This window comes from Vulpes lagopus, chromosome 23 (assembly GCF_018345385.1).
Source record: "Vulpes lagopus strain Blue_001 chromosome 23, ASM1834538v1, whole genome shotgun sequence".
Taxonomy (NCBI): domain Eukaryota; kingdom Metazoa; phylum Chordata; class Mammalia; order Carnivora; family Canidae; genus Vulpes; species Vulpes lagopus.
In genome coordinates this window covers 55007279-55029744 of record NC_054846.1, presented here as the reverse complement: position 1 = coordinate 55029744, position 22466 = coordinate 55007279, and the positions used below count along the sequence as shown (strand labels likewise).

At 43.2% G+C, this 22466-nt stretch overlaps 1 protein-coding gene across 1 annotated transcript; it reads left to right on the top strand.

The window, feature by feature from the left end:
* Positions 1 to 228: 228 nt before the first annotated feature.
* On the top strand, positions 229 to 20768 carry ORC1 (origin recognition complex subunit 1). Its single transcript, XM_041738010.1, has 15 exons — positions 229 to 259; positions 490 to 668; positions 1830 to 2148; positions 6154 to 6523; positions 7836 to 7940; positions 8700 to 8895; positions 11058 to 11155; positions 11762 to 11863; positions 12495 to 12666; positions 13570 to 13677; positions 13960 to 14109; positions 15027 to 15146; positions 18953 to 19122; positions 19845 to 19932; positions 20724 to 20768. Exons 1-15 carry the CDS (start codon positions 229 to 231, stop codon positions 20766 to 20768), a joined length of 2253 nt encoding a protein of 750 aa, XP_041593944.1.
* Positions 20769 to 22466: the final 1698 nt, after the last annotated feature.

Here is a 22466-nt window from a genome sequence, read left to right as displayed (position 1 = left end):
TGCACCGGGAGCCCGACGTGGGATTCGATCCTGGGTCTCCAGGATCGCACCCTGGGCCAAAGGCAGGCGCCAAACCGCTGCGCCACCCAGGGATCCCGGTAGCTTCTTTATGATCACTGATTTGCAAGATTTGTTCAGTGCCTGTGATTAGAATTTTTCCTCTCAGATGCCTTTTGTAACTTCTCTGATGACTGATAACCTCAGGAAGTGGAGCAAAGTGAGAAGGACATGGATGCTGGGGAGAGTCAGATTGCTGCTGGTTGGTCCTGTGACCTTTGACAAATTATCTATGTTCTCTGTAACTTGATTACTTTGCCTGTGAAGGGGAGATAGCCATAGTATCTACCTTGCAGGGTTAATATAAGGATTAAAAATAATATGTTAATCACGTATTATCAGGTGCTTAGCATAGTGTCTGGCACACGAGAAGTGCTTAATAAAATGTTCTTGCATTTTCTTACACCTCTCTTTTTCACCTATGCCTCGTAGATTCTGAACCTCATTCTAAGAAACGTGCTCGAGTACAGTGGTTTATCCGATTCTGTGAAGTTCCTGTCAGTAAACGGCATTTGCTGGGCCGGAAGCCTGCTGCACAGGAGATATTCTGGTATGATTACCCTGCCTGTAACAGCAACATTAATGCTGAGACCATCATTGGCCGCGTGCAGGTAGGTGATGTCTTGATACTCAGTTCTATCTTGGAGCTTATTTCTGGCTGCCTCCTAAACTGCATGACCTCAAAAATATTCTTGGCTCTAACTTATGCCATGGAAATAAATTTTTTTCCTGTTTGTTGTCTCTTCTGCTTGCTACCTGCTTCATCTCAATAAATATTTATTGAGAGCACTTTCCATGTGTTAGGAGCCTCCTGGAGGAAGTGACATTTAGGTTGTGACCTGAGGGATGAGCAGGAATTAGCATATGTATCTCAGTGGGAAATTATATTTAGCTGTGAATGTGGCAGGCATAAAGCTTTGCAAGGCTGGATACACTTACTTAAATGAGGACTTCACCTTGAGTAGATCAGTACAAAGAGTGTTAGTTGCTAAGAGCAAATTTGTATTATGGGATTTTGTGATGAATCAGGTTCTAATGAGCTGAAGGTTGAATGGAGACACTGGTTTAGAGACTAAGATACAGGTTATTTTCTGAGCTACTTCAGGCCCCCCAAATAGGGGATTATATCAGGATATGAAGTATGGTCCCAAGTTTAGTTTAATGGTAGAGCAGAGAGACTTAGGTCTGGCATGACCATAGCCAGATTTTTCCAGTCTATGAGCCCAGCATAACATAAGCCTCAAGATAATTTGTCTCTGAGTTAAATGAGTAAAGGATTGAAAGGCAGATATAGAAGTTGAAGCAGCAAAATGGCAGAGAAAGGCAGAGAAAGAAAGGCAGGAGCATGATGGGGTGGGAAGGCTGAGCAGGACTGTGATAAGCCAAGCTCAGCGAGTGATGGAAGGCCATTGGGAAGAGTACTAAGCACTCAGGAAGTAAAGTGGGACCAGATATTAGAAGGTACCAAAGATCAGTTTAATAATCAAATCTTGCTGTAGCAGGGAGCCATTATAGCCTTGAGCAGGGGAGCATGCTTAGAGAAGTTGTTGTGGGGAAATTTGGCATGAGTGAATAGATTGGACTGGGTATCATACCCTATAGCTAAAAGCCTGGAAAGATGCTATGCCATGTCTGTGCCTCTTTAGTTTGGAAGAGTGACATTCTGGGTAAGGATGCAGATGTGAATGCTATTTAATCATAGCTCTCATGAAGCATCCCTTGGCTCATTTGGTTCTCATTTCTTCCTGTTCATCTATACTTCTTATATACAGGTAGTAGCTTTAGGCCCAGATGAGGTGATACCTATGGATCTGAAAAATGAGGAGACACTCTTTGTGAAACTATCTTGGAATGAGAAGACATTCAGACCACTATCCTCAGAATTATTTACAGAGTTTGATAAGCTACGAGAATGCAGTCCTAGGTGCCAGAAGCCTGTGGGAGCCAAGACTAAGGCCATAAGAAGCCCTTCTTGGACCAGAGCAGAGCATGATATCAAAAGGATTGAATCAAGGCACTCTACCTCCAAATCTCGCCCAACTCCTTCCCATCCTGCCACCCCAAGGGCAAAGAAGAGACTGGAACTCAGTGGTAAGTGTGAGATGAGTCACAGTGGGCAATATTGAGACTACAGGAATATGATAAAATATGTACTCTTGCTACAGTATCGAATTAGTGCAGCAGTGGGCCAGGTACTGAGTGGATACATGTTGAAATACACATAACATAAAATTTACCACTTTAGTCATTTTTAAGTGTACAGTTAGTGACATTGAGTACATTCATGTTTTTGTACAGTCATCCCCATCATCTGAAACTGAAACTCTATAACCAATAGGTCATAATTTCCCATGTCTCCATCCCCCATCCTTGAGCAACCACCACCATTCTGGATTTGACTACTCTAGATACCTCATTTTCTTTTCTTTTCTTTTTTTAAAAATTTTATTCATTTATTCATAAGAGACAGAGAGAGAGGCAGAGACAGGCAGAGGGAGAAGCAGGCTCCTCCCAGGGAGCCCGATGTGGGACTCGATCCCTGGACCTGGATCACACCCTGAGCCGAAGGCAGACGCTCAACTGCTGAGCCACCCAGGCTCCCAAGATCCCTCATTTTCTTTTCCTGAATTTGACTATTTTAAGGTACCTCATTTAAGTGGAATCATACAGAACGTATCCTTTTCTGACTCATTTAAGTTGGCACAGTGTCCTCAAGGACCATCCATGTTGCAGCGTCAAAATTTCTTTTTTTAAAAAAGATTGAGGTATAACTAACTTATAGCATGTTATTAGTTTCAGGTATGTAACCTAATGAGTTGTTTATATGTATCACCATACATGTTTACAAATATTATTTTCCTGAGATGAGAACTTTTAGGATTTACTCTCATAGCAACTTTCAGATATGCAATAACAGTATTCTTAACTATAGTTGCCACTATACCTCCACATACACTATATCCTTATGACTTATTTACTTTGTAACTGCAAGTTAGTACGTTTTGACCTCCTTCAGCCATTTCACCCACCCCGACTGGTGACTACCTATCTGTTCTCTGTATCTATGAGCTTGGTTTTTTTGTTTTTTTATTTAAAATTTAGATTCCACATATAAGTGAGATCATACAGTATTTGTCTTTCTCTGATTTACTTAGTGTAATGCCCTCAAGGTCCATTCATGTTGTTGCAAATGGTAGGATTTTATTCCTTTTTTGGCTGAAAAATATTCCTCTGTGTGTGTGTGTGTGTGTGTGTGTGTGTGTGTGTATCTATCCATTCATTCATTAACGGACACTTCATGCTGCTTCCATATTTTGGCTATTGTGTATAATGCCTGCATGGCAGTGCATCTATTTTTTCAAGTTAGTGTTTTCATTTTCGTCAGATAAATATACAAAAGTACAATTGCCAGATTGTATTTAATTTTTTGAGGAGCCTCCATACTGTTTTCCATAGTGGTTGTTACCAATTTACATTCTCACCAACAGTGCATGAGGGTTCCTTTTTTCCCATATCCTCACCAATACTTGTCTTTTCTTTTTTTTTTTTTTTAATTTTATTTATTTATTCCTGAGAGACACAAATAGAGAGAGAGAGAGAGAGAGGGCAGGCTCCATGCAGGGAGCCTGACGTGGGACTCGATCCCAGGATTCCAGGATCACGCCCCAGGCCGAAGGTGGCGCTAAATTGCTGAGCCACTCAGGCTGTCCATACTGATATTTCTAATCTGTACCACAGGGTTCTTCCCCTCCTTCCCATTTTCCATTGTTGTACTTCCCTTCTTCAAGAAGAGTTCTGGCTCCCAGGAGCAATCCTGAAACACACACAGTGTATCAGTTATTTCTTTAGTAATCTTTTGGAATTTCCCAAATGTTTTACATGTTTATGTTAAGCTCCTAAATATTCACTATATTAAGGAGCTATCAAGAACACAGATAACTTATACTTATCCAACCTGGCACATACGCAAAGGATTCAGAAGGACTAATGACACATAACAGGATGATAATTGGTAACATCATCATTTAGAAATAAATGGCAGTATTTTTTGATATTTTTTAAAAAATATTTATTTGAGAGAGTGAGTGAGAGAGAGTTTGAGCCAGGTAGGGGAAGGGAGAAACAGACTCCCTGCTGAGCTGGGTGTCCAACATGGGGGCTCTATCCCAGGACCCTAGGATCGTGACCTGAACCGAAGGCAAACACTTCACTGACTGACCCAACCAGGTGTCCCTTGACTATTGATTTTGCAGAACCTTGACAGTTAGGGTAAGAAATCCGGACTTGACATAATTATATAATTAGAGGAGAGAGAATATGAAAAAATTTTTGATTTTTTTTTTTTTTAAGATTTTATTTATTTACTCATGAGAGACAGAGAGAGAGAGGCAGAGACACAGGCAGAGGGAGAAGCAGGCTCCACACAGGGAGCCCGATGTGGGACTCGATCCCGGGTCTCTAGGATCACGCCCTGGGCTGAAGGCAGACACTCAACCACTGAGCCACCCAGGTACCCCTGGATTGTTTTTTTTTTTTTTTTTTTTTTTTTTATTTATGATAGTCACAGAGAGAGAGAGAGAGAGAGAGAGAGAGAGAGAGGGGCAGAGACACAGGCGGAGGGAGAAGCAGGCTCCATGCACCGGGAGCCTGATGTGGGATTCGATCCCGGGTCTCCAGGATCGCGCCCTGAGCCAAAGGCAGGCGCCAAACCGCTGCGCCACCCAGGGATCCCCTCCTGGATTGTTTTTAACAGGAGAAAATGAAGTATGAGGGAGACCAGGACACTGGAACATTTTTATATTGATCTAGATATAAGTTACCCTTGTATTCACCACACAGGTGCTAGATAACTTCCTGCACTTTATCTGCAGCTAATCCCAACATAGCCATGGACTGTGACTAAAGTGAACGTCTCTGTGCCCAGTACTTTCCTGCCTTGTTGCCTTTACTCACATCGATCTCATTTATTCTCCCTCTAGTTCCTTTTCCTCCCCTTTCATCTCTGTTGAAATCTTGCCTTTTTTCAAGGTCTATCTCAACAGCCATATTGGAACTTAGGTGCTCAAGGACACTTTTACTTCAAATTACAGGCAATTATGTGTATCATCTCCCCTGTTATACTAGAGTGTCTTATGGATGGGGACCAGGATTGAGTCTCATTCAGTGTTTGTTTTCTCCTATCACCTGGCATGTACTCTGTCATTTTTGCAGCTCCATTGATATCTGAATGAATGGCTGGGTTCCTGGTGCCTTATGGTAAGAGGGAAGCAAATCCAGGTGTGGGTCTGTGTATTCACAGAACCCATTTGATTGCCTCCAGTGATCCACCTCCTCTCTACTTATGTGTAGATAGAATCTGACTTAGGAAGAATCTAGGTCTTATTGTTACTCAGCCGAGCCACTGATAGAAATTCTTTCAAATGCTGTTAAATGGGGCCTGAGGGCTTGCAGAATCACCTATGGTTAAGAATCAGTCTTTTGGGAAGTTTTTACTTCAGGGAACTTCTGAACATTTATCCACAAAAGCTGATTTAACAGCTGACCTATGGTTCTAACTAGGAAAATCACCTATGGAATTTAGAAGACATGAAAAATTATGAGAGCTGGCTAGCCTGGGGAAAGAAAGCATGGAGTGATTAAAAATATGGGCAACTCATAGGGCATCTAGATGGCTCAGTCAGTTTAGTGTCTGACTCTTGATTTCAGCTCAAGTCGTGATCTCAGAGTCAGGAGATCAAGCCTTGCATCGGGCTCTGCACTAAGTATAAAACCTGCTTAAGATTCTCGCTCGCTCTGCACTCTCCCTTCTGTTTGTGTGCACAGGTGCACTCAAAAATAATAATAATAAAGTAACTGGCCCCTAAAATACAATGAGGCAGCAAGCCTTTGAAAAAAAAGTATATATATTTATATACATGGACAACGGTGTGTGTGTGTGTGTGTGTGTGTGTATACATATACATATATATATATTTTTTTAACTCATATCTTTGTAAAACTTCAGTGGAGGAATTTAGCTATAATGAGATTGAGGTTGTATATTAGTGCTTATTATAAAATTCATGCATTGTCTGTGGTAATTTCTTTTGGGATTAGGTTTCCCTAGGACACCTAGCACTAGGATTTCCCAGCAGAATTCAGGGGCCTTGTTGGATTCTCCCGGAAGAAGTAAAAGAAAAGTGGCCTTATCTGAGATCACCTCACCTACTAAGAGGTCTCAGCCTGATGGACTTCATACCTTGTCTCCAGCTCCGAAAACTCCACAGAAAACTGGAGAGATTCACAGCTCATGTGCCAGGAATGACAAGAAGGCATCACCTGACTGTCAGAGAATCCTGAGAACCCGAGTCCCAGCTTTGAATACCACGGAGATTATTGAGGAAAGAACACTTAAGCCTATCAACGGGGGCTGGCAATCCTCAGTGGTGCCTTCCATGATTCTGACACCAAAAAACATCAAAAAGAGGTGACTGGGCCTTAGCCTACCTCCCACAGAGCAAACTGAGATCTTTTATGTGATGTGCAATGTGTGGGACATGGCTGTTCAAGGTAGAACAGCAAGTCTCAGATCTGATTGTTGTAGCATCACCCAGGAACCTTTCCAAAATACAGATTTCTGAGCCTCTTCCCAGATGTACTGAATCAATTTCCAAATGTTAGGCCCAGGGATCTGCATTTGGAAATGCTCTTGGGATGATTCTGATATATTTGGCTGTCCTTTGGGGAATCACTGATCTAGGAAATAATGTCCCAAACCTGGAACGCTTCACAGTCCTGCTGTGGCTCTTTGCCACATGTTAACACTCACTTTCTTTGTCTGTTTTTTGTTCTTTTTTTTTATTTTTAAGATTTTATTTATTTATTCATGAGAGACACACAGAGAGAGGCAGAAACACAGGCAGAGGGACAGGCAGGCTCCATGCAGGGAGCCCGACGTGGGACTCGATCCCGGGTCTCCAGGATCATGCCCTGGGCCGAAGTCGGCACCAAACCGCTGAGCCACCTGGGCTGCCCATGTTCTTTGTTTTTTTAAACTAGAAACCATTCTCAAATACATATAGTACAAGAAGATAATACATCTAGAACAAACTTTGCAGTTTGACACGAGACAATGTTTATAAATAATGGGCTGCACAAATAATGTCATGACCAAATAGAGATTACACATTGCCATATTTCCTGCTCAGAAACTACTCCAGTACCTGGTATATATTGGGTTTGCTTGGTAAATGCTTTGTATTGAATATATAGCTGCATTTCTGCTCACCTTGAGCCTGGACGGTAAATCCATCAATGGCTCAGAAATGAAAGAGGACGAGAAGCTCTGCCTAGCATGAGAACATTCTAGTCTCCAGCTGGGGAGGTCATAAGTCTGATTTCAATGATAAGCTTCAGGCAAACTTTTATCTTTTCTTTTTTTTTTTTAAGATATTATTTATTTATTCATGAGAGACACAGAGAGAGAGAGAGGCAGAGACACAGTCAGAGGGAGGAGCAGGCTCCATACAGGAAGCCCGATGCGGGACTCGATCCCGGGATTCCAGAATCATGCCCTGGGCCGAAGGCAGGCGCCAAACCACTGAGCCACCCAGGGATCCCCTTATCTTTGGTTTTGAGTTAGGCTTCAATTATAAACTTTTTGGCAAAGTGTGATTAATTCCTTCCAAAGTAGCTGTAAAAGAAGAGGAGCCAGTCAGGCCACTGACTACTGCTGGCGCCTGCTGCTGATTCCTAGTACCCAAAACTGTTTCTTATAATCTTGCTGTGATATCTTGCAGGGAGGCAGAAGAACCAGAAGCTCAGGATGAAACTACCTCTACCCCGCATCGGATCCGTAGAAAAAGTTCTTTCTTGACTTTGAATCGGATTAGGCAGCAGCTTCGGTAAGACTGTTCTAAGCAAGCAGAAAATGTTTGTCACTGCCATCTATGATATCTATCATCTCATTTCTTAAAGCTTCCTGTATTGCTTGTTTGTTATTTGCTATTCCATTAAATTTGCCTTTTACTTAGTATGTGTGGGATTGTGTTAATTCATAGTTTGAAAGGAGCAGGAAATGCTGCCCTGGGTTCAGGGGGGCGTCCCAGGAGCCCTTATTCATACCCAGCAAGGCTGTTAGTGGAGTGCCTAAAAGCATGAACTTTGATTCTGCAACTTGGATTTAAACCTGAGCTTTGTCATACTATGTAACCTTGGAAGGGTTACTTCACTTTTTTTTTTTAATATTTATTTATTCATGGGGGTGGGGGGCTGCAGGGACACAGGCAGAGGGAGAGGCAGGCTCCATGCAGGGAGCCCGACTCGGGACTCAATCCCAGGACTCCAGGATCACACCCTGGGCCGAAGGCAGGTGCCAAACTGCCGAGCCACCCAGGGATCCCTTACTTCACTTTTCTAAGCCTCAGTTTACTCTTCTATAAAATGGGAATAATAATATACAAGTCACAAGGTTGTTGAAGGATTTAATAAGATAATAAAATTAAAGCCCTTAGCAGAGCATCACAGTAACAAGGGCCCAAGAAGCAGAGCGTATCCTATATTACTTGGTTGCAGGAAAGACTATATCTCTAGTCCACAGTGACCTATTAGGGAGCTTTTTATTTAGACACTGAATATCAGAAATAATGTGTCCCACCATTCAGGTTTTTAGGTAATAGTAAAAGTAACCAAGAAGAGGATGAGTTTCTGCCAGCAGCAGAGATTTCAGACTCTAGCAGTGAGGAGGAAGAGACTTCCACACCACCCCTTCGAGGGAGAACATCCAGCAGGGTATCCAGGGACCCAAGCTCGTCCATGAAGTCATCCTTACAGACCCCCTCAAAGACACCAAAGAAAACCGTAAGGCTCTTTTAGGTTTGTTTGCAGGGAAGGATCCTTCTCTTAATTTTAAAATTGTGGTGGCTGAGGTCACACAGTAGTAACAGCTGGATTCTGAGGACGTCTATCATGCTCAAAGTTATTCCACTTGGAATATTCATAGAGGAAAAGATCTTAGTGAACCCTAGGACTGAACATGAATTCAGTAGACAATGATTTTGAATCCGAGTTTCTTTTAAGATACAGAGCCAAATAGCCAAGAGACAGACTTCCTGAGAAGGAATGAGACCTTGCTCCTCATCTTTGCATTCCCCACAAACCTAGCAGAGTGCTTTTTGTGTAATCAGGGGATTGCAGGGGCAAGAGCAACTGGCTCCAGGGGTCCTGAGCAGACCAGGTTCGGCTACTTGACACTGACAAAGTCCAAAAGCAGAGAGACCAGTGGGGGTGAAACCAGAAAGGAGTTTATTTCAGTGAAGCCACCATGGGGAAGAGAGCAGACTAGCATCTCAAAGTCTGTCTCCGAAGTGCTGAAAACACATGTAGATGTCTACCAGAAAAATGTGGGACAAAGGTGAGTGGGTACATGCTGGTGGGCAGTAAAGTCAGGTCAATGATTATCATGGGGCCTGACCTGCGGAGGGCAGGTCTTGCTTTCGTCAGGGTGGTGGTTATAGCTTGAGGGGTAGTTTCAGTTCCCATCATGGGATGTGTTGCCCACATAAAGACATAAATTAGAAAGAAGAACTAAATCAGAAAGTATAGTCTAAGGTCAAAATGGCAGTGAAGTCCTCTTTCAAGTGCTCAGTGGGTATCAAGTCTGGAGTCCAGGGCTACTGAGCTATGTAATGTTTTTGTTGTGCCGCTTGATTGACCTGAGAAATAGGAGTACTACTGAGGTGTTGGAAATGAGTTGTGTAAAGGAAGTTGGAAGAGGCCATCTCTTCTGCTTCCTGTGGAATTTTAGCAGAATGTTAAAAGCTATTAAAAGAGGGTCTTCCCATGTTCAGGTATGTTGGAGAAATGTTTGGATTACACAGTTAAATTGGTTCATTGTCATAGGACTTCTCAAGGCCATAAATTTATTAATGTTATTGTGGCCTTCCAAGAGTCTTTGATCAGGAAACTCTTCTCATTGAATGGAGCAAATTGTTTTTAGGAAATGCTTATTTAGGAGATTTTTGTCTACAGCTGATCTCCATCTTTCCATATCAAGAAAAAGGTGATTGTGCTTGGGCTGAAGTCAAAAAAGACTTCCAGGGAAGGAAGTCAAATACTTCACCTTTGGATTAGAGGTAGTCTTAACCTGGGGTTTCTCATTATGCAAACAGCCCACAAGGTTCTGATTGCATCTGCTGGGTCCCACCCAGAAAAGGGATATTAGAGTGTGAAGGCATCTTTAGCATAATAAAAAAAGTCAGAAGTCCACCAAGGTTTTTTTTTACTTTCTCAGCAAGGTTTTGGTATTCCTTTCTTGTTACCTCCAAGTTAATGGTTGTAAAAGTGTTAGGATCTAAGCGCTTTCTGCCTGAGGAAGAGTTGGAGAGATTGTTCCTACTTCACTGCCTGGTGGAAATCAGAGGGTGGATAAGGGAAAGGCCTCCTTGGAAGGGAGTGCTTTGTGGGAAGACCAAGAAGGTACCGTAGGAGACCTGTGCGCTGCCAGTAGCAAGGAAGAAAAGAGAGTAGGGCTGTTAGCCTACACTGAACAGTGACCTGGGGGTTTGGAGTGGAAAAATCTGGTGAGGTCTCTACCAGTCTGGATTATGGAAGTCCTGAACTAAAGTTTGACCATATTTTCAAATGAGTCTAAAGGAGAAACATATGACTCAAAAAACTAGGTTTATACCTCCTACCTTACTGTGTATAGGGCAGAGTAGTTAGGGTTTCTTAATCATTTCTTGTCTTTCAGGAAAATGTTACTTTTAAATAGTATTTAGTCTATACTTTCATTCTTTACTCAGATTGACATGTTTTTCAAATTCCGATATTGTGTATAAATGAGAAAAAAGAAATTGTGTTTGGCCTGTGAACAGCATACCTAATGTGAGAGAGAAAGGGACTAAGAGATCCACCACTTCTCCTGCCATCTTATCATGAGTCAGAGTTGTTGATGTGTCCTAAATGGTGTTTTTGCTTTGGGTTTTTTCCTTCTGAAATATGTTCTCTTTTTTTGACTACAGCCCAAGCCTCATACGCCACGTCATGCCACTCCCCAGATCCGCAGCCGAAACCTGGCTGCCCAGGAGCCAGCCAGTGTGCTGGAGGAGGCCCGGCTGAGGTGACACTGCTCGTGGGCCCCTTTTAGATAGGCAGGAATGGGTCTCTGCTTTCATTCACGTCAAACAAGTAATTTGTAGTCATTCGTATACGTCATGAAGGTAGAGAGTAAAATGAACATGTGTGTTTAGAGAGAAGAAACCTTTTAAGCGGTGTCTGAGTGGGATAGTGGGGACATGTTTTCGAAGGAGTAGCCTTCCAGACTACTGCCACCGTTTGCTTAGTGATAGAAGATGGCCGGTGAGTCAGAACACCGCTTCTCCATGATGGCACCCTTTAGACCTATGCGGGAACTTTTTCAGAATATATAAGCCATGATCCTCCCAGCAAAAAAGTAAATCAGAATCCCTTGTGGGATAAGGTCCACTATAATTTAGGAAAGCTCCCTGGGTGACATGTACCCTTGGTTAGAACCTATCAGTTGAGTAATTTGGGTGGAGAAAGGGCTTATGAGGACAAATGTAGAGATTTGAGAATGAAGGCATTCCTGTGGATTTATGATGAAGTTTCATATAGAGACTACACAATAAAATACACCATTTGTTACCAAGGAGATGGTGAAATGTTTCTGATATCTTCATTTTCCCTTATGTGCCACGGATCATAGGCTGCATGTTTCTGCTGTACCTGAGTCTCTTCCCTGTCGGGAACAGGAATTCCAAAACATCTACAACTTTGTGGAAAGCAAACTCCTTGACCATACAGGAGGGTGAGTCATGCTGAGGCAGACGGGACGATCTGGGGAGAAGGCCCCTGCTAGCATACTACCTCAGGTGTCCCAGTTTAACCAACTGGTCTTTCCCCAGTGTCAGAACAGGCAAAATTGTTACTGAAGCCTGAAGGCTTCTAGAGCAGTTTTTGTCAAACTAGTTCTCTAGGAGGAAAAATTCTGTTTTTCAGAGAAAATGAAACTGGTCTTCTTTGCATACAGTATTGCTTGTGTAGAAGGAGTGATTCTTTTTTTTTTTTTTTTTTTTATGATAGTCACATACAGAGAGAGAGAGAGAGAGAGAGAGAGCAGAGACACAGGCAGAGGGAGAAGCAGGCTCCATGCACCGGGAGCCCGATGTGGGATTCGATCCCGGGTCTCCAGGATCGCGCCCTGGGCCAAAGGCAGGCGCCAAACCGCTGCGCCACCCAGGGATCCCGAAGGAGTGATTCTGTGACAAGACATGGTTATGTCTTGCTCTGACTAGCCTCCAAGGATGGCTTACTACCTCCACCTCCACATATCAGGGGTCTGGGCCCTTCCTTTGGCACACGTCCCCACACCTCTCACTGGTGCTACTGTGAGGCAGCCGGCACAGACTTAGCCCACGGGTCTTCCCTTCTTGCCATAGGTGCATGTACATCTCTGGGGTCCCCGGGACAGGGAAAACTGCCACTGTGCACGAGGTGATACGCTGCCTGCAGCAGGCAGCCAAGGCAAATGATGTTCCTCCCTTTCAATACATCGAGGTCAATGGCATGAAATTGACAGAGCCACATCAAGTCTATGTGCAAATCTTACAGGTGAGTAAAGCTATTTGAATTTTTTGGAAAATATAGCAGGGAGCCTGCTTGTCCCTCTGCCTGTGTCTCTGCCTCTCTCTCTCTCTCTGTGTGTGTCTCTCATGAATAAATAAAATCTTTTTATTTATTTATTTATTTATTTACTTTTTAAAAAAATCTTTTTAAAAGGAAAAGTTTACTTAATACTTAATTTTGTGCTTTAAAAATTTTATTTATTTATTTATTTATTTATTTAATTTGAAAGAGAGCACACTAAGGGGGTGGAGAGGCAGAGGGGAGAGGGAAAAGCAGGGTGCCTGACTCTGGGGCTTGATCCCAGGATCCCAGGATTATCAGCTGAGCTGAAGGCAGACGTTTAACTGATTGAACCACCCACACGCCCCTAATTTTGTGCTTATTGATGTTTATGATGTGCCAGACATTGTCCTTTGTAGCAAGAGCAAAGAGAGCAAAATTCCTACCCTCAGGGACCTTAAAGTCTAGGAGCTGGACATGAATTACTGAAGCCAGGATTTATTAACGTGGTAAAAACTGCACACAGGAGGCCCCGTGGCAAACTGTGGCAAACGGATTTGAGATTGGCTGGAGTTTGAACCTGGCTCTTGCATTCATTTGCTGTTTTCTTGGAACAGGTAATGTCCAGTTATAAATGGAGTCATGCAGTAATGATTGTGGAGAGGCTTCTAGGACCTGCCTGTGGCTCACTTTCATTTCAAACACTTTCTTTATCATCTCTTTTGGTGCCTTCTCTTCTTCCAGGTTAAAGTTAAGATGAGAGCAGAAGGCAGAATTTAGGATGCTGAAGTCCTCAGACTAAATTGCTTCCTCTCTTGCAAATTTAACATTAAGCTCAGGAGAGTACAAACCTTGCCGTTTACCATACCTCCTTTCCCCGCATTGCAGAAACTGACAGGCCAAAAGGCAACAGCTAACCATGCGGCAGAACTGCTGGCAAAGCGGTTCCTTACCCAGAGGTCCTCTCAGGAAACCACCGTGCTGCTTGTGGATGAGGTAAGGAGGTTCCCCTGGGAGGATGAGAAAAGTGGCATCGTGCTTGCCTGTGGCACTCCGGGAGCAATTGCTGGGTCGAGAGGGAGGTCCTGGCTCCTTTCATCCTTCATTCATCTGAGTCTGTTCTTTGGTGGGGAGAGGCATATGTCCCTTGATATCCTTGCTGCTTTCGTGTTGGGACCTGAGAAGCACATGCAGCTAAAGCAGTGGTAACCGGTCTTCACTTTGCGGCTCTGGCTCGGGTCTGTGGTTGATCCTGCATCTCTATCCATTTACTGGCAGCTTGACCTTCTGTGGACTCAGAAACAAGACGTAATGTACAATCTCTTTGACTGGCCCACTCACAAGGAGGCCCGGCTTGTGGTCCTGACCATTGCCAACACGATGGACCTGCCAGAGCGCATCATGATGAACCGGGTATCAAGCCGACTAGTAGGTCCAAAGGCTTTTCTCAAGCTGTTCTTTCAGATCCATAACCTGGGCTAAGGAGTTGCAAAAGTTAAATATACAAGAAGCTATAATAAATAGGAAAAGTATAAAATGTGATTTCTGAGATTCTCCTAATTAAATGTGTCACCATTGCACGATTTTCTGCAAACACATCTTGGTGTCTGCCACCTGGTACTCTTATGCAGCACAGCGCCCTGAAGGTCTAATTATTCATGACAAATATTGAAGCACTCACCCCTGCTAGGTGATGTTAGATGCATGGAGTATAGCGGCGAGTAAGGCAGATGCAACGTCTGCCCTTGTGGACCTGGTGGTTCATCAGGAAGCCCACATCAAGTACACAGAGCGTGATGAGTGAAGCCAGGAGCCAGGCCTGTGCTTACCAGAGAGCCAAAGATACTCCCACCTACTCAAATGAGAGCACCTCTGCCTTGATCTAGTAAATGATTCTAGTAGAATAAAAGTTATTTTATTTTATTTTATTTATTTATTTATTTTTAAATTTATGATAGTCATACAGAGAGAGAGAGAGAGGCAGAGACATAGGCAGAGGGAGAAGCAGGCTCCATGCACCGGGAGCCTGACGTGGGATTCGATCCCGGGTCTCCAGGATCGCGCCCTGGGCCAAAGGCAGGCGCCAAACCACTGCGCCACCCAGGGATCCCCAAGTTATTTTAAACAAAATAAAGAAATACTTGAGAACTACTCCTGCCCTGCAGGATAGCACTGGTCATTGTCAGTAGTGAAAGGAGCTGGAATCCATGGTGGTCCCAGGGTGGAATGTGTAACCCGTTCTATGGTACTTGGAAATCAGGCTTAGAGACACAAGGGTGGCCATGTGGCAGGACTATGAGGGTGGATAATTAATGAACTTGTTCTCTATTATCTTGTCTCCTCAGGGTCTCACCAGGATGTCCTTCCAGCCCTATACTCACAGCCAGCTGCAGCAGATCCTTATATCCCGACTCAAAAACATAAAGGCCTTTGAGGACGATGCCATCCAGCTGGTAGCCAGGAAGGTAAGTCAGCTTCAGGGAGCATTTGCTTATACCTACAAACCAGGCAGCAAGTCTTGGCTGAACGCCTGCCAGTGTGAGGCCTGTGTTGGGTGCTCTGCAGATGAAGAGAAACTGAGAAAGTCCTGTAAAAGTAAATATCAAAAGTAGAACAAAAGTGTGAAAAGTTCCTTTACCTTCTCATTGTATAATTAATTAGCAGGCTTTAATATGGTGGGCTTACATACAAATGAAGATTAATGGATTCAGGGGGCAAACAGCATTGTATAATGAAAAGGCCATTATAGGCAGTCAAGTAGCAAACCGTTTGAATCCCAGCTCTAATATTTAGTGGGGATTGGAGGTTATATGAAAGTTACTTAACAACTTCCCAAGCCTGTTTTCTTCTCTGAAAAATGGGAATAAAAATGTTGACCTCCTAGGATTGTTTTGAGAATTAAGTGAGATCATGTTTGTAATGTGTCTAGCAAGGCACACAGGCCAGGGTAGGTGTGAGGTACTGGATAGCTACATCCTCCAAGCTCACTGGGAGGATGCCCGTCAAGCCTGTTCTCTAAGGCTGCTGAGGAGCAGAAGTGGGTGAAATGTCTGCTTCAAGCTGAATGCAAGAATCCACACATCCGCAGTCTTTCAGCACTTAAAAGAAGTAGAAACTTATTTCTGGTTCTTCTCACTTGACATGATCAGAATTCTGAATGCCTAAAGCAGCAACACATGTCATGGCAGCTCAGAGCTGGGTGCTGTATGGGTTGCTGTATTGAGGTCAGAGGTGAGACAGATGGGGAGCTCAAATCCAAGCTTTGTTTTCTAGGAGCTCAAAGGTAGCACCTAACTCCTCTGTTGGGTAGTTTTTCACTTCTGCTATCATGCAGTTTCTGAAAGTTCTTTTTTGTCTCTTGTCTCTCTAAAGTGTCCTTTTTAATGCCGATCTGTTTATTTGAGATTGTTTTCTCTCTTTTCCTCCAAGATGCTTTTTGTCTGTTGAGTTTGGACTCTGTCTTGCAGCGTTAGAGACTTTCCTCAGATGTCTTGGTTGTCTACTCTGGTGTATGCACGAAGACTTAAGAGCTTTGGGGAGTTCTGAGCACATGAGTGGGGCTTGTTCACTGAGAGCTTCACTGTGGAGTAATCTGATTGGGCCAATTTCATTATCTCCAGTTCTTTCCCTTTAGGTTAAGATGGTCAGATTTTCCAGAGTAGGCATCTTGGTCCTAGCCTGGAGGGTAGTATTCTGGAAGTGGGGGAGGTAGGCTGCAGTCAGAGAGGGTGGAGGTCTTCAAATTCAGCATGCAAATAGTAAACATTTATGTCTAGTAAGGGACCTCCCCTCCCTGCAATCATACCTAGTGTTCCCTGGTCCAGAGACTTTTTGTTTACTCTTGCTTGAGAATAAATCTCTGGACTCCTGCCATGCAGAAGAGGGATCATCTCCAGGGCAAAGAGTTTTATAGCGACAGTACAAATAACCAAGGCACAGAATTACCCACAGAGCCCTAAACCTTCCTGTGAGTGGCCCTAATATTTACCCAACAGCATGAAATGGGGGAAGGAATCTAGGGCAAGGGGCAGCAAACCTATTCTGTGAAGGGCCAGGGAGGAGATGTTAATAGGCCTTGTGGTTATAGTAGTCTCTGTCACTACTATTCAGCTCTGCCCTTGCATCTTGAAAGCAGCCATGCAGACTAGGTAAATGAATGCTCATAGTTGTGTTCCAATAAAACTTTATGGACAAAAATGTGTGGCAGGCTCTACTTTGCTGACCCCTGCTCCAGAGCATCAGTTTCTTTCTTTCTTTTTTTTAAGATTTTGTTTATTTGTTCATGAGAGAGAGAGAGAGGCAGAGACACAGGCAGAGGGAGAGGCAGGCTCCATGCAGGGAGCCCGATGTGGGACTTGATCCAGGGACTCCAGGATCACACCCGGGCTGAAGGCAGACGCTCCACTGCTGAGCCACCTAGGTGACCCTAGGGCATTGGTTTCTTAACTTTCAACCAGTCCTTATTTTAGCCAAACCATCCCCCTTTACTTCCAGTTCCAGTATTGCAATCATCTGAGCACTTTGAAGATATTTAGTGTAACTTAGATTTTTTTCTTGGATTCCTTAATATAGTGACTTAGGAATTGGCTCTCTCCAGTCTGCAGAATCAACCATTACTTTGCCACCTCTTCCAGCTTGCAGAACGATACTCTCTGCTCCTCTCACGTTGCTTCCCTTCCTTTTGGGGTTCTTGGTTTCAGAAGGCATCAAATTTAGATGCTGTTTTTACTCAAAACTTTGCCTGTAATTTCAAACCTCTCTTTCATTTCTATACATATAAAGAAACATAACTATTTTATATTCTGTTTTTTTACAATTAGATGCTGTTTCCCATGCATCCCATGCAGATGTGGCTTTGTTTTTGTGTCTTTTTTTTTTTTTTATCGTATTTATTTTTTACTATATGCTTGTGTTAGAACTTTGAGAATTAGTTGAGGGCTGGGTTGAAGTTAGTTCATTTAGAATCTGTTTTTGCTTCTGTCAGTTACCAAGGGCCACTATCACCTGGGACCATTTTTAAACAAAATTCTCCACTTGAGGTTTTTAGGAGACACAACATAAATTTGGGCTGTAAATCCACATGAAGTAGTTGAGGTCAGAGTCCAAGTCTTCTGTTAGATTCCATGTGGGGTGGGCCCACTGCAGTGGTAATAATGGGAGGGAAGAAGTGATAAGTTGGAACCATCCATGGGACTTCTGTACCCACTGGATATGGAAAATCAGAGAAGGGGGGAATATAAGCTGATACTCATGTTTTTGTCTTGGGTTACTAGAAAAGTGACTTTTATTTGAACATTACATTTGCGTTCTGAAAATAAATATACACAAAACATTTATAAACTCTGATAATCTCACTTCCCACAGATGACCACTTTTAATCTTGGTGTGTTGTGTATGTGTATGTATACGCCTATACAATTTGCTCTTGTAACTTAGTGTAGCATGAATTTTGGGAGGAAATAATCATCTCAGGATGTCGTCAGGCAGGCTGTTGTTACCTGTGATGGCTGCTGGGCAAATGGTGGGGATCGCTGGCAAGTCCTAGGAATACTGAGAGATCCTTGCAGGCTGCAGAGTCCAAGAATTCCAATCTCTGTGAAATTTCTGGTGCAAGTGGCTTTCTCAGTCAGCTTGGGAGAGAGACAGGATTCCCTATAAAGGGAGCCTGTGTGCATGGAAAGAAAGGAGCAGTGGGGTCACTGGCTTCATGGGTTGGTCTGATTCATCTAACCACAGATTCCTCTGTGTCTTCCAGCTTTGTGGCTTCCTTCCCTCATGATATGGTTCATTTAGCCATTGACCAGGTAGTCTCCAAATTTTACCACATGCTGTGAGGGAGACTGCTGTAATCAAGATTGGCTCCACATCAGCCTCTTGGCTTTGGCTGGCTGCTTTTGGGGCACATTATTCTCTTCATGAAAGGAATGAGAACACTTGTGTTTCTAGGTGGTTCAATAATGATCTTGGCCAGTGGTCTAAGTTTTATTTCCCAGATTTTCAATAAAGCTAAGAATTCCTGCCCTTTCCATTATGAATTTATCTATAAATCCAAGACAAAGGTTTAGACTCAAGGAAGAATCCCAGAAACAGTGTAATAATTTATATCCAGGCTTCCATCAGGTTCCCACTGGGGCTAAGCACATACCTGCAGGCTTAAGCCCATTCTCAGCACTGCCTTTCCTTTTTAGCTGAACATAGAATCTGTTGGTTTTTCTCTTGGGCTGAGATAATGGTAAAACGACCTCAAGGAATAAAATACTTCCTCTGGTAGGTAGCAGCCCTTTCTGGAGATGCACGACGCTGCCTGGACATTTGTAGGCGTGCCACAGAGATCTGTGAGTTCTCCTGCAGGAAGCCCGACTCCCCTGGCCTGGTCACTATAGCCCACTTACTCCAAGCAGTAGATGAGATGTTTTCATCGTCATATATCACTGCCATCAAGTAAGTTGCTTCTAATGGATGTACATAACAATATTGTACTGTGATTATGTAATTTGATAAATATAGCTACAAAGGTGATTTTATTAAATATATAAATGTTCCAGTGTACTACATTGTAATCCTTAAAAGTGCATAATGTTATGTGTCAAATATACTCAGTTTTTTAAAAAGCAAGAATCTTCTGCTTCCTGACCCTGAAGCTTCCTCGATAGAACCCAGAGAAGGTCCCAGTGTAGGAAGTCCATGGAAATTTCTGTGCTTTTATTCATTCAGCCTGCATTTACTGAAGACACTGCCATTTTCTTAAGGGGCAAACTCTACAGGGAGCTAGAAATGCAAACCAGCAGAGTAGGAGAATCATGACCTGATTCTGGTACTCAGGTTTTTATGAGTATCAGCACCCACAGCGAAGTAAAGTGCTATTAGAACAAGAGGAAGGAAGAAGCTATTTCTCGCCCAATGAATGATACACTCTGCTCATGAAATGAGCATGCTGGTATGTTTCCAGATGTGTAGTTGTGTCCCTGGCTTGCACAAATGGCATTTTCTATATCGCTTTGAAACTTTAAGGGTAGAGGAAACCTTACTGAATAATATAGGAGAAAATATTTCCCAGGCTTTTTTCCCCCCTCTCTTCTCTGAAGACACAGGAAAACTTTATTTGGCTTTTCCCTGGGCCAGTGGTATAGCCACTTAACGAGAATTCTTATATTTTCTTTAAGAAATTCCTCTGTTCTGGAACAGAGTTTCCTGAGAGCCATTCTTGCTGAGTTCCGTCGGTCAGGACTGGAAGAAGCAACATTTCAACAGGTGATTGATTTTTTGTTTTCAATCCTTCTAGATTTTGCTTTTGTTTTGCTCTTGTTTTCTGCTTGTGAGATTGAGCCCCGAGTTGGGCTCTGCGCTCAGTGCAGGTCTGCTCAGGATTCCTCCCTCTGCCCCACCCCAGCTGTGTGTGTTCGTGCACGCGCACACATTCTCTCCCAAATTAAATAAAGAAATGTTTTTGTTTTTTTAAAGATTTTATTTATTTATTCATGAGAGACAGAGAGAAACAGAGACAGAGACACAGGCAGAGGGAGAAGCAGGCTCCATGCAGGGATCTCCAGGATCAGGTCCTGGACTGAAGGCGGTGCTAAACCATTGAGGCCACCCGGGCTGCCCAAGAAATCTTTAAAAAAAAAAAAAAAAAACAGAAACAAAGATCAGTAAGACAAGAGTTACTGCCCTAATACAGCTTTGGTGTGTGTGTGTTGGGGGGTGGGGGGGATAAGGCTCTCAGCATGACCCATTTTAAAAACAAATTACAAATATCAATGCAAACACTCTTTGAGCATTGTTTCAATTACATTGGACTCATTAGGGCTAGTGTTTGGAGGTTTAGAATTAGTGTCCATAGATAATGGACTAACCTTAAAAGATTGTTAAAGGTGTTTGAGTGTCTACCTGGGAGCGTGTGTGTCCGTGTGTGTGTGTGAGAGAGACTGTATTTTAGACATTCAGATAGGTCCAGCTACTTCTGTACTTTCATGGTTTCTTAACTTTTTAAAAACCTGTTTTAAACTGCTAGTTATGCTTGCCCATTATTGTTCTCCTCTTAGAGCCTGAGACAGCTCTTCCAGAGTGGCTTTCATTTTAGTGCGTAAACACTTCCTGAACATCTGTAATGTGTCATCAACTGTGAAAGTGTGGCAGGAACCAAGTTGAATTGGTCAACGACCCCGTTCTTGACAAGCTCCCAGCCTGGGTGGGGGTGATATGTAAATAGCAAGTGCCCAGGAAGTGCTGCAGGCTTGCCTGGCGCCGGGCGCCTTAGGAGTACCCCCGCCTCTCTTTATGCAGTATTCTCTTTGGGCCTTTGTGCTTTAGCACCTGTGCTATAATCTGCTAAGGAAAGTACCCTTATAGCAAAATTTGACTTGAATTATGACAATCTCATTTGGAACTCTTACTCCCTGGAGATTAGGATTGTTTATGTAAGTGACAATTACTAGATATTTTATATCCATTAACACATGAGGGATGTGGGAGTATGCTTAATAGATGAAACTAAAGCTCAAAAAGTGAAGTAACTTCCCCAGGGTTGTGTGTTTAGGTGATCAGGAGAACCAGGATTGAGACCTGTTCTGATTCCAAAGCCTGACCAGCATGCTGGCCCTGGATCTGTGCCCCATCAGGGCACTTGGTGATGCCTTCAGGGTATTGAGTATCCTACATAAGAACTGACTTGGGGGGTGGGGGGTGGGGCAGCGCCGGTGGCGCAGTGGTTTAGCGCCACCTACAGCCCAGGGTGTGATCCTGGAGACCTGGGATCAAGTCCCATGTCAGTCTCCCTGCGTGGAGCCTGCTTCTCCCTCTGCCTGTGTCTCTGCCTCTCTCTCTCTCTCTCTCTCTCTCTCTTTCTCTCTTTCTCTCTGTGTCTCTCATGAATAAATAAATAAAATCTTAAAAAGAAAAAAAGGACTGACTTGGGGCACCCGGGTGGCTCAGTGGTTGACACCTACCTTCCGCCTGGGGCGTGATCCCGGGGTCCCAGGATCGAGTCCCGCATCGGGGTCCTTGCAGGGAGCCTGCTTCTCCCTCTGCCTGTGTCTCTGCCTCTCTGTGTCTCTCATGAATAAATACATAAAATCTTAAAAAACAGAAAAAAAAATGTCTGACTTGCCTACAAGAAATAAATGATGAGGTACAGAACCAGTATATTTTAAAGTATAATTTTTAAAAAATTACTATTTATCAAAAAAATCTTTAAAAAGACTTAGAAGGCACAGAAAATATACTGAGAAATAAATAAAGAGATATAGTCTCTAAATACAAATCTATTCCAGTCAAAATCTTGGCAGGGTTTTTGTGTAACTTTGCAATTCTCATTTACATTTCCAACCAACATTTACATTTCCAACCAACAATGGAACTGACATCTAAAGTCTCCTGTCAGGCACTAAGGAAAAACACAGCACCTGTGAATAGTCCTTCCAGAATGTTCGACCAAATCTGATAAAGTTATCAGAGGAATCAAAATTGAGGGGAAGATATGCAAAGCAACTGTTCCTCTTCAAAAATATCAGTATCGGGACACCTGGGTGGCTTAGTGGTTAAGCATCTGCCATCAGCCCAGGGCGTGATCCTGGATTCCCAGGATTGAGTCCCATGTCGGGCCTCCCGGCATGGAGCCTGCTTCTCCCTCTGCCTGTGTCTCTGCCTCTCTCTTTCTCTGTGTCTCTCAATAAATAAATTAAAAAACAACAACAACAAAACGCCTAAATAGAATGCACCATGTGAACCTTGATTGGGTTGTGGATGCGAACAAGTATAAACATTAGGGAATATATATTATATGTAAG